This window comes from Oncorhynchus gorbuscha, linkage group LG12, assembly GCF_021184085.1.
Source record: "Oncorhynchus gorbuscha isolate QuinsamMale2020 ecotype Even-year linkage group LG12, OgorEven_v1.0, whole genome shotgun sequence".
Taxonomy (NCBI): domain Eukaryota; kingdom Metazoa; phylum Chordata; class Actinopteri; order Salmoniformes; family Salmonidae; genus Oncorhynchus; species Oncorhynchus gorbuscha.
In genome coordinates this window covers 45,783,006-45,795,863 of record NC_060184.1, presented here as the reverse complement: position 1 = coordinate 45,795,863, position 12,858 = coordinate 45,783,006, and the positions used below count along the sequence as shown (strand labels likewise).

At 42.1% G+C, this 12,858-nt stretch overlaps 1 protein-coding gene across 4 annotated transcripts in view; it reads left to right on the top strand.

Moving 5' to 3' along the window:
• The window catches only part of LOC123991061 (anion exchange protein 2-like), a 124,456-nt gene extending 111,849 nt beyond the window's left edge, over positions 1–12,607 (top strand). For all 4 annotated transcript variants that reach the window (XM_046292223.1, XM_046292224.1, XM_046292225.1 and 1 more), the window contains 8 exons: positions 3,655–3,849; positions 4,493–4,729; positions 5,106–5,195; positions 5,388–5,554; positions 5,799–6,052; positions 6,345–6,514; positions 7,428–7,601; positions 8,973–12,607. In XM_046292223.1, the coding sequence (XP_046148179.1) occupies positions 3,655–3,849; positions 4,493–4,729; positions 5,106–5,195; positions 5,388–5,554; positions 5,799–6,052; positions 6,345–6,514; positions 7,428–7,601; positions 8,973–9,053 (1,368 nt within the window). In that variant the 3' untranslated portion in view covers positions 9,054–12,607. The remainder of the gene's footprint in view (positions 1–3,654; positions 3,850–4,492; positions 4,730–5,105; positions 5,196–5,387; positions 5,555–5,798; positions 6,053–6,344; positions 6,515–7,427; positions 7,602–8,972) is intronic.
• Positions 12,608–12,858: the final 251 nt, after the last annotated feature.

The following is a 12,858-nucleotide window of genomic DNA, read 5'->3' as shown; positions in this document are numbered from 1 at the left end:
TTCTAAATTACTGTATTTCAATGGGTCTTTCTCCATTCTGATTGTTTTGTACTGTTCAATTCAACTTCAACCTAAAATAATTTCCTGCGTTTCCATCAATTTCTGCATTTCCTACACTCATTTGAGATCATTTACGACATGGACAAAAATACTAGACCTTATTTTTAACCAAATAATGCAATTGCGATTTAGATCAAAACACTTGGGTGAACTTTTGGAATCATGGAACTAGAATGTTTATTATAATTCTGTAGTTAGAATATAAATAATAGTGGGTACTTTGAATACATGAAAATTCCATGAATGAGTTATTGTGACAGGGTAGGATGTACTGTGTTTCCTAAGGGACCCTATAATCATTGGCTACATTAAATTTGTATTCATTTTTTAAAATGTATTCATATATCCAACATATTCATGTGAGGAGACCAAAGCGCAGCATGATGTGAATACATATTTTAATGAAAAGACGGAAAAACACGATGTGCACTAACCTCTTCAGTCTACCCTCTACTTTTTTGAACATTCTGTTAAAAATCGCGCAACATTTCAGCGCCCTGCTACTCATGCCAGGAATATAGTATATGCATATGATTAGTATGTGTGGATAGAAAACACTCAGATGTTTATAAAACTGGTTAAATCACGGCTGTGACTTTAACAGAGCGTGAGTTTCATCGAATAGCGCAGGAAAACCTGATCACTGACAATGGAAATAAATATCCTTGCGCTTACTTCCAGGAATTGTTCAAAGTGAACCGAATTACATGAGACTGAGGTTTCAGCGCCTACAGCTACCACATGTTGTTTAGAGTCTTGTCATTTGATTCAGCTTTGATTCTTGGTCTAACCGGTTCAAGGGAATCGATTCCCTCCGGTCTCCGACTGGATGTTTTGGTCGAGCTCTCTCCGGCCATGTTTTTTTCCAGACGACACCTATAGAAGTTACATCGCCTCCTGATTAATTTTATTGCTTATTAACGTGTACTAATACCTAAAGTTGCATTACAAAAGTATTTCGAAGTGTTTTGTGAAAGTTTATCGTCGACTTTTTTAATTTTAAAAAATGACGTTACGTTATGAAATGCTATTTTTTTTTGTTTATCACACAGTCTACATAGAACGATATCTAGGCTATATATGGACCGATTTAATCTAAAAAAGACCCAATAGTGATTATGGGACATCTAGGAGTGCCAACAAAGAAGATGGTCAAAGGTAATGAATGTTTTATATTTTATTGTGCGGTTTGTGTAGCGCCGAATATGCTAATTATTTTGTTTACGTCCCCTGCGGGTCTTTTGTGGTGTTACATGCTATCAGATAATAGCTCCTCATGCTTTCGCCGAAAAAGCATTTTAAAAATCTGACTTGTTGCCTGGATTCACAACGAGTGTAGCTTTAATTCAATACCCTGCATGTGTATTTTAATGAACGTTTGAGTTTTAACTAATACTATTAGCATTTAGCGTAGCGCATTTGCATTTCCAGAGCTCTAGATGGGACGCCTGCGTGCCAGGTAGGAGCAAGTGGTTAAACAAACAAACAATAACAAGACAAACGTGACCGCTATAGAAACTGAGTGCTAACATGCAACATAACATAGACAATAACCCACCAACCACAATACAAAACAGGCTACCTAAATATGGTTCCTAATCAGAGACGACGACAAACACCTGCCACAACACATAGAAACAGATATGCAACATAGAATGCCCACTCATATTACATTTACATTTAAGTCATTTAGCAGACGCTCTTATCCAGAGCGACTTACAAATTGGTGCATTCACCTTATGACATCCAGTGGAACAACCACTTTACAATAGTGCATCTAAATATTTTAAGGGGGGAGGGGGTGAGAAGGATTACTTTATCCTATCCTAGGTATTCCTTAAAGAGGTGGGGTTTCAGGTGTCTCCGGAAGGTGGTGATTGACTCCGCTGTCCTGGCGTCGTGAGGGAGTTTGTTCCACCATTGGGGAGCCAGAGCAGCGAACAGTTTTGACTGAGCTATCATATCACAACCTGACCAACCAAAACATAGAAACAAACAACTCAAATAACTCAAATAATGGTCAGAGTAACAGTACCCCCCCCCCCCCTAAGGTTCGGACTCTGGACGCTAAACCTATAGGGGAGGGTCTGGGTGGGCATCTGGCCGCGGTCCTGGCTGGCTGGCGGGTCCTGGCTGGCTGACGGCTCTGGCTGGCTGACGGCTCTGGCGGGTCCTGGCTGGCTGACGGCTCCTGGCTGGCTGACGGCTCTGGAATGTACCGCACCGAGCTATGCACACGCACTGGGGAGACTGTGCGCTCCACCGCATAACACAGTGCCTGCCCGGTTCCTCTCTCTCTCCAGTAAGCACAAGAAGTTGGCGCAGGTCTCCTACCTGACGTCGCCACACTCCCTGTGTGGAATCTCCTCCCAAGTCCATGAGTCCTGCGTTCTTTGCCGCTGCTGCTGCTAGCCGTTATCACGCTGCTTTGTCCATTGTTGGTGGGTTATTCTGTCACGATCGTCATAAAGAGGAGACCATGCATGACCACGTGGTGTGAATGCATGATTTGATGATTGACGAAAAAAACACGAAGTGCACTAAAACAAACTAACTAACCAGACAAACGTGACCGCTATTGAAACTGAGTGCTAGCATGCAACCTAACATGGACAATAACCCACAAAATACCCAAAGAAGATGGCTACCTAAATATGGTTCCCAATCAGAGACAACGATAAACAGCTGCCTCTAATTGAGAACCAATCTAGGCAACCATAGACATACATAAACACCTAGATGGTAAACAACCCCATAAACCTATAAAACCCCTAGACAGTACAAAAACACATACATCACCCATGTCACACCCTGACCTAACCAAAATATATAAAGAAAACAAAGAATACTCAGGTCAGGGCATGACACTTTGCCTATTCCGCTTTGATTTAGAAGATACTGTTGCACAAACAACATGCTGATTTAAGCCTCCACCAATACTGGTATCAGGCTGTATTAGCTAGCTACGTTTGTGTTGACTCAGTACTTTTGCTGACTCAGCTATCCAGCTAACTATCGATTAGCATTAGTGGCTAACACGATTTAGCTTAACTTGCTAAGAAAATACAGACCAGCTATTTGCAGACGTAAGAAACACAAACTAATGTTGTAATTATAGAAGCTTGTGGATTTATATTAAGATCAAAGTGGAAACAGCATCGTTGTCATCAACATTGTTGCATGTGCTGCATTGACCATGCAGACTGAACAAAAGTGTCTCGTGGTCAAGCAACAACAAATGCGCTCCTTGAGTGACGGGATAGGACTAGGTCTGTGTGGAAAGCAGCATGGAGAGAGTGGAGAGAGTGGAGAGGGATAAACTAAAAGAGTAAAGTAAACTATAGAATTGGACGTTACACACCGTGTATCACGTTTAACAAACCAAACATTCAAATACCGTTATAGAAGGTAAAGAAAACCCCAAACCAGTCCATGCATCAATACTGGCCCAGCTCTACATAAGACTCCCTTTAGTATTTTCCTGCTGTTGATGTTGTCCTGTATGCGTGGCCACTCTTCCATCAGTGTCAGAACTCGATACTCAGTTCTGTCTTAATTGCTTCCTTACCATTCTCTCTCTGTGTGTGTCCATAGTTCTGTAAGGGGAACGGGATAGAGTACCTGACGGGCCGGGTGTGGATTGGCTTCTGGCTCATCGTCATCGTGGTGACGACAGTGGCCTTGGAAGGTAGCTTCCTGGTCCGCTTTGTCTCACGCTTCACCCAGGAGATCTTCTCCTTCCTCATCTCGCTCATCTTCATCTTCGAGACCTTCTCCAAGATAGGCAAGGTACTGTACACTTGACACTCCATTAACTATAGTATTGAAATTGATAGAAATTGTTTAGTGCCCATTGTAAGTGCTAAAAGCACTTTACGTTGTAGAGAGGGGATCCAATCTGACTACTGATAATAAATGGAACTGACTTTAGATTGGACTGTTCTCAAAACATGGGGTCAAAATGAGTATGTTTTCCTAATGGGTACACTCTTAAGACAATCTTTTGTGGTTGAGTGGCCCTGATCCGAGAACAAAGTGAAAGGGACAGACAGCCCGACTTATATCTGGGCTTATGATTTCAGGAATGTTACTATTTTTAGACCTCTGTCGAACACAAGACTTTCAAGGGATTATTTGTGTCTGGATTAATCAGTTTGCAGGTACCTTACAGGTATGTCAATTTTAATCTCTCTGAAGCCGTGTTGAAGTGATCTCAGTGGTGTGTGTGTGTGTGTGTGTGTGTGTGTGTGTGTGTGTGTGTGTGTGTGTGTGTGTGTGTGTGTGTGTGTGTGTGTGTGTGTGTGTGTGTGTGTGTGTGTGTGTGTGTGTGTGTGTGTGTGTGTGTGTGTGTGTGTGTGTGTGTGTGTGTGTGTGGTGTGTGTGTGAAGCGGTGCTTTAATGTGAACCCTTTTTTTCCTGTGTTGTCGGGCAGATTTTCATGGAGCACCCACTGCAGCGCTGTTACCTTGACAACGGCACGGCGGAGAACGCAACGATGGAGAATAGCACCCTGGAGCTATTGCTTGGCAACAGCACTATTCCGGTGGTGTCGGTGAAGGTCCTAGGAGAACCCAACACAGCACTGCTCTCCCTTGTACTCATGTCTGGAACCTTCTTCATTGCATTCTACCTGCGCAAGTTCAAAAACAGTGCCTTCTTCCCTGGCAAGGTAAGACACTGGTACACTTTATGAGGTGAAGGGGCTCATTTCATCCTCACTCTAAGCACAATAGGGTTATCAGGGTGTATTTCAATTCAATACACATTTTAAAGGGATAATTTGGGATTTTGGCAATGAGACCCTTTATCTACTTCACCAGAGTCAGATGAACTCGTGGATAACATTTTTATGTCTCTGTGTCCAGTATGAAGGTATTTGAGGTAGTTTCGCGAACCAATGCTAACTAGCCTCATTGCCAGACTCCCGAAGTATCCCTTTAATTATTTAGAACCTAGTTTATTGTAGAATCACAGAACTTACTCCCCAGTGTCCCATCATGGGCTGTGTGTTATGCATTGCCTACACCTAACTATTCTGTGTTCAGCTCCGTAGGATTATTGGAGATTTCGGGGTCCCCATAGCCATCCTCATCATGGTCCTAGTGGACTACAGTATACGTGACACTTACACACAGGTGAGTAGTACTGCAATGAAAATAATTTCAAAGCCCTTTATTAGTTTGTTCATTGTATTGTCTAGATTAATAAGCTTAACTACTGTCTTACTGAGAAATTATAAAGAACTAGTTACTTTGAAGACATATTAGTGCATGTTATGTCATCACCCTCTAAAACACATCACTTCCCTGTCCCCTGACCTTGTGTAGAAACTGAGCGTGCCCAGTGGCTTCTCTGTGACCAGTCCTGAGAAGCGTGGCTGGGTGATCAACCCACTAGGCATGTACACCCCGTTCCCCATCTGGATGATGTTTGGCAGTGTGCTGCCCGCCCTGCTGGTCTTCATCCTCATCTTCATGGAGACACAGATCACCACGTGAGACACACTGTCACACTACAGTACCCAGCACCCCTGTGTTCCATCATGAGCTCCCCCTTAGTAGCAAAATGAATTGTGTGAATGGATACGAACTGCGGGAAATACTGGAAGTCATGGAAGACATTACATTATGTACCGTGTGTGTTTTTATCCTGGCAAGTTGATTTACTCATTCTCAACTTCTCATCTGCCTTTCTTTCTTCCATTCCTCTCTTACTACCTATCTTCCTCCCTAACTCAGTCTGATAGTGAGTAAAAAGGAACGGATGCTGGTGAAGGGTTCTGGCTTCCACCTGGACCTGCTGGTGATCGTAGTGCTGGGCGGCACCTCTGCCCTGTTCGGCCTGCCCTGGATGGCCGCTGCCACTGTGCGCTCCGTAACGCACGCCAACGCCCTCACCGTCATGAGTAAGGCGGTCGCCCCCGGCGACAAGCCCCGCATCCAGGAGGTCAAGGAGCAGCGGGTTACAGGGTTGCTGGTGGCCATCTTAGTAGGTGAGTGTCTTTTGGATAGATGTCGAATAGACTAGACTGGAAGATGTTTGATGCTTCTCAAAAGTTTACCGTAGCTTCCACCACTTGACTCCTTCCCTTCTTCTGCAGTGATCTGAAGACACAGGATAAAAACAAAACATATAAGGGAAATATGTGACTTTGCTTATGGTGACTTTGCTTTCACCTGTGTAGTTATTTCACCTCCGACTACTAGAAGAGGAAACTATTAGAGTATTGAGACGCAGTCATGTTTGCAGTAATATCTCTTAACTCTTCCTCCCTCGTCTTCCAGGCCTTTCCATTGTGATCGGAGACCTGCTGCGTCAGATCCCCATTGCTGTGCTGTTTGGCATCTTCCTCTACATGGGCGTGATGTCACTCAATGGAATCCAGTTCACCGAGCGCCTAATGTTACTGCTGATGCCCCCCAAGTACCATCCCGACCACACCTACGTCCGCAAGGTGACCACAGCTCAGAGTCACAGAGAGTAAACAGAGCAGTAGCTCTGGTTCCCTAATCCGTGGAATAGATAGCTTGGTCCCAGATCAGTTTGTGCTCTAATTAAAACTCCTATGTTCAAAAATGACAGTAGGAGTTGTCAAAACATCACAAACAGATATGGGACAGAGCTATCAAATAGAGCCTTTCCTGTATAATCCACTATATCAGGGATGGGAAACTTTGATGGGGGTGGGAGCCACAACAAAAAATCTGAATTTATCATGAGACTCAGTGGCTCGTAGGTCTGCATACCCACATCCATACCCACACATGCTGTCAGAGCTAGCCCTAGAATAAATGTTTTTGGGAGGCCCACCACCTGGCGAGCAAACGTTTTTAGCTACCCCCCCTTAAAAGCAGAGGGGGGGAGAAATATATTTCAAAGTTCAGTTCATGTAATTCTACACATTTTGCCATAGGGTAGAGAGATATTTTACATTTTTAAGCTTATTTCCTGCAATTCTACACATTTTGCCCTGATTTAAGCCGTTAATATGATATCTGATTGTGAGTAAATTACAAAATCAATGGGGCCCCCCTGGAGGTTAAGGCCCCTGAGCAAATGCCCGATTTGGTAAATAAACCATGATTACTACAAGTTTAGAGAGCTGGCTAGACTAACTTACCAATACAAAAATAGCTGATATGGGCTAAATGACTGCCTAAGTGACTGACGTAAGATTATTATAATACATTTTTTCGGAATGCTTTCGATACCTTGTAGAGTCCATGCCCCAACGAATTGAGGCTGTTCTGAGGGCACAAGGGTGTGCAACTCAATATTAGGAATTACATACTCATGATTTTCATTGTCCCCTTTCGAGTGTATTACGGTAATCCACTTTCTTAACTGATAGTAACTGTGTCCCCCAGGTGAAAACGCTGCGGATGCACCTGTACACACTGATCCAGCTGGTGTGTCTGGCGGCGCTGTGGGCCGTCATGTCAACCGTGGCCTCTCTGGCTTTCCCTTTCGTCCTCATCCTCACCGTCCCCGTCAAGATGTTCCTGTTGTCACGCATCTTCACCACCCGTGAGATGCAGTGTGTAAGTTGGCCCTTTCACTACGATTCACCCTATGAGCCCTGGTCAAACGTAGTGCAAGGGAGTACAGTGCCGTTTGAGATGTATCCCCTTTCTCTCCCCCGGGGATGTTTCAGGAGAGGTCCTCATAGTACTTATGGAGTTTACTCTTAAAGGAGAGGTTATTTTTTACAACCAAATCTCTATTTTCTATGTAAATGGCATGTTATAGAAAGGTCCAGACACCTTTTTTGTGATTTCACCAAACACCTATATGGGGTTCCTGAAAAAACATGGACAAAGGCTCCATAAACAGCCAAATACGTCCTTTTAGATACGCCAATTAGTATAGTGATGCAGGTCTTTAGATGTGCACATGAAATTGTCAATCCTAACTTGATCCGCAACGTTATATTCCCTTTTTGTGCGCCTCAAGACGTTTCCCTTATCCAGCTGTTCGATTCTCCACGTAGCCTGCTGCTACAGGTAACTGCCAAAATTAAGAGAACACCAACATAGTGTCTTAGTAGGGTGTTGGGCCACCACTAGCTGCCAGAACAACTTCAATGCGCTTCCTGTGTGGAAGCACAGGCTTTTAATATATTTTGTATCCCCCATTTACTCAAGTGTTTCCTTTATTTTAGCAGTCACCTCTCCGTCCATTGTACAGGTATCGTTCGAGTCGCAACAAAATGGAGTAGAGAGTTCTGACTGAAGTTCGGAATGACACAATTTCATGTGTACAAGACCTGCATCACTATACCGGGAAGTTTTCTGTTTCTAAAATAACGTATTTGGGTTTATTTTGGAGCCTTTGTTCATGTTTTTTTCAGAGTTCACGTATACTGCACAGTACGGATGAGGAAGTGATTTGTTGTTTGGGGGTATGTTTATCAAAAAAGGTGTCTAATATGCCATTTGCATAAAAAATGTTGATTTAGTTGTAAAAAAAAAAAGTGTCCTTCATGACTGTCTGCTCTGCTTGTTCTTCAGTGGTTTTTAGCACTGGGTTGACGTAATGTACTTTGGAAAAAGTACCCTGTAAAAAGCGCAGTACACATGAAATTTGATTGACGAAAGACATATCTATCTACCCATTTTAAAACAAACAATCATAGTTACATTTGAGTAATTTAGCGGACGTTCTTATACAGAGCACTTTACTATTAGTGCATTCATCTTAAGATAGCTAGGTGAGATGACAACATATCACAATCCTATCAAGTACTTTTTCCCTCAACAAAGTATTTATCAGCAAAGTCCGTGGCAGTAGGATAAGTGGCATTTCTGGTGGGAGGGGGCGTCGCCGTGAGTGTTGTTTAAGGTACTCGTCAGAGGTGGGGTTAACGGTACAGCTACTGCCTTGCTCTAACAGTCTGCTCTCCTTTCTCATAGCTGGATGCTGATGACGCAGAGCCCGTCTTTGACGAGAGAGAGGTCCATGATGAATACTCAGAGATGCACATGCCTGTGTGACCCACACCATAATATACCTACCAACCACTGTATTCTTCTCTGTGTCCACACCATTCTGCCAATCAATCAACCAGCCAATGAAATGCCTGCCCAATGCTTTAACCACACCTGACCAAAGAGTAAAGATGTCGCATGCAGGCTTTGGTCTTCTGAGACCCAGCTCTGTCATGGAGGGGTTTAAGATCACTCATAACCCCCTGTCAATCTCATTCACTGGGACAGAGTTCAATTGAGTGACATAAGTAGATTCAACGTTCAGGCGTTCTCATGATGACACACAGCTGGAAATGGGGACACATTATAAGGGGGAACTTCCTGTCCTCTGAAGGGGTTAGGGGTTGTAACCCTTCAGAGAGCACTTTGTGGCATTAGGTATGAATACAGACTGAAAGGTCCAATCGGTTCGGCATATTTATTTTGTTCATATTCCATGTTTTAAAATATTTCAACATATTTGCCTTTTTTTGGGGGAGGGGGGTTCAGGGGTTCAAATCCAGTTGTGTGTTTATAGATGTGTATTTTCAAGGTTTATTCCAGTGACCGTGTATGGTAGGTAGTTTAGTACACAATGATTCATTTTTCAACCCTGACAGGTTGTGCTGATTCACATTGAATGTGCGGAGGATTATATATGGGATACATTCCTTGAGTCAATATATTTAACATATTGTGCTTTCACTTTGTATGTTTAGCTCTTTTAGCTCACTAAGCGCCTTATGAAGGACATGATGGCTGGACAGAGAAACCTAATTATGTTGCTTTTGTTTTTAACAGCTGTTCCTTCAAGAGCACCTCTAAGCCCTCTGCACTTTTTAAGGCATAATATTGAATGTTTTATATTTTACTTAGTGTCTATCAAACACTATGCTGTGTATTTTTGTATAAAAAAAATGTAAGATGCCTTAGATTTTTCTCTCCCGGCAATTCCATTAGCTAAAAAGGAAGGCGTGTGATTTTATGTTTCCAAACGATTGCAAAGGGGACACAAACTGCTCCAACCTCAGACTGATATTAAGGTAGTGTTAGCCCGGTGGTTTTACCAATAGTCATTACAACACTGCTCTGCAATCACAGCAGTCTTGTGAAGTCGTGATGAAATGAAATGTGCGTATCTATGTTATTGTGTAGTTTATTTCCTTTCATCCATTCATCATCCTCCTCTAGTGTTTATGCTGCCATTGTGGTGGCTAAAGTTTACCAGCAGAGGGAGACGAAATGTAACCAAAGTACACATTGTAGTACCAAATGATTTTAAAGTACTGTACTGAATGTGAAATAACTCCCCAACCATTTATTTTTCGTTAGCATTTCCTCCATAAAAGCTGAAATGGGATCACATCTCTCAAGTGCTCCACAATCTCAAGACCTTTCTGAAGTACTGTCTATATACACTAAACATCGTGATACTTTCGCCAAGTACAGTAAACTTCTTGTAGTATTGTTCTAATAAGGACCAAATATGTGAAACTAAACAGCTCATCTAAAGTATATCCTGCTGAATTCCTTTCTGAAAGTTATCGACATCATCTATTGGGCTCACCTTCACCTTTTGCATTCTCACTGTGTATGTTAAAGTGGTCTACCTACCAGCATAAAGCTAGTCAGTATTTTTTTTTGGGGGGGGGGGCACTAATCTATTTATATTTTCCTGTGTGTAAGTGGTTTTATTTCTTACCAAATCTCGGCCATTTAAAACGTTTCAAGTTTGGTCAGAACTATCAAATGTGGGTGTTATCGCACCTGTTACTTGCCACCAGGTTTATGATGTTTCCGAGGTGGGCAAAGTGGTTCAGCGGGTCAAGACCATTCTCTCACAACATTCCATTTAAAAATGTTTTTTTAATGATTTCAAGTAGTATTAGTGATTATTATAAAAATTATCCAAAGTTTTTAGATAGAAGCAAATGCGTTGTCTAAAATTCCTAAATGATACTGTCGACGAAATTTCTGTGTAGGCAACCTCCTTAGTGTCACCCATGCCAGGGTAATCTCTTGTGGAAAGACGACGTAAACATAAATCGTACTGTAGATCTGTCATGATAGAACTGGATGTGTGAGATCTGCCGCATTAGTTCCAGTGCTTGGGTTTTTTGTCACTGGTTATTTGGACAAATGCTGATTTTTGCAGGCGTTAGCATATTTCGGATGGAGCAGGGACATTTGGCTCATATACTTGCCTGTAACTTGCAAAGAGAAAGGGTAGAGTACTTTTGTTTTCGGTTCTGATCCTCGTTCTATCTCTTCTCTTAACACTTATGGACCCAGATCTTTAATTGAACATCTGACCAATTATGCACGACTTAAGTTCTGGGTTTACTAAGATTGATGCCAGGGGAATGGCTTGAAGCCTTTTTAAAGATGTTGTTTCTAATATATACAGATGTCTGGAGTTAGACCTATGAATATACTTTTTTTTACCTGAAATGCAGTCATTGATTGTGAAGACTGGACCTCATGTCTGTCTTTTGTTCTTTCTTGCCTCTTTATTGTTTCTCAAGCAAGGGGGAGGCCGGAGACCTCACTAATCCCCTTCAGACCAACTCCTTAACCTTTTTTTAAAAATCCTTTAGTGTGTGTACTTTACTGTATTTATACTTGGGATATTGCCTTTCAACAGTAAAAGTTCAAAAATGTCTCTTTCTGTGCACCTCAACTAAGCTATACTTGGCTCCATATTCCCACGGTCTATGGCTACAGGCAGCCCAACTCTGATCTTTTGTTCAACTATTGGCAAAAGAGCTGATCTGATTGGTCAAAAGACCAATAAGTGGAAAAAATATCAGAATCCGGCTGCCGGTGTAAACTCATTCGAAGTCCTTTATTTGTGCCTGAATTGATCTACAGCTGCACGTGAATGTATAAGATATGTGATTGTGACATTTATCACCTGAATCCGTCATAGCCGTCATATATATTTTTTCCAGTATGTCACTCAAGTTCAATTGGTTTTCACTTTTAGAATCCCCCTAGATCAAGGCCTGCATTCACAACACGTCTCAGAGTAGGAGTGATGATGGGATCAGATTTCCATTTTAGATCCTACTGAATAAGATATGAACAGAGGGGATCTGATCCTAGCACTCCTACTCACTCTTCATGAATACAGGTCCTGATCCCTCACATGTATTGCAATGTGGCACTATGTGTTTTGAGTGTTTGAAGGGTGTTGTGCAGATGTTTTGAAAGATGTTGCAGTAATTGATGACCCATGGACAAAATGGTGGTGTGCAAAATAAGTTTTTTTTATTTTTTAAATGGAAAACGGTATGGATGGAGGGAATGTGTTCTGTACATGATTGTCAGTGCCCAAGGAAACATTGCTATAATGCAGTTCCATTTTAAAAGAAACACAAAGCATTCTGGGTGTTCATTGCTTATGTTCAATGTACGTACACTACCGGTCGAAAGTTTTAGAATACCTACTCATCATTCAAGTGTTTTTCAAGTTATCTTTATTTTCACTATTTTCTACATTGTAGAATAATAGTGAAGACATCAAAACTATGAAGTAACACGTGGAATCATATACTAACCAAAAGTGTTAAACAAATCAAAAGATTTGTCAAATAGCCACCCTTTGCCTCGATGACAGCTTTACACACTCTTGGCATTCTCTCAACCAGCTATACCTGGAATGCTTTTCCAACTGTCTTGAAGGGGTTCCCACATGCTGAGCACTTGTTGGCTGCTTTTCCATTCACTCTGCTCCAACTCATCCAAAACTATCTCAATTTGGTTGAGGTCGGGGGATTGTGGAGGCCAGGTCATCTGATGCATCACTCTCCTTCTTGGTCAAATAGCGCTT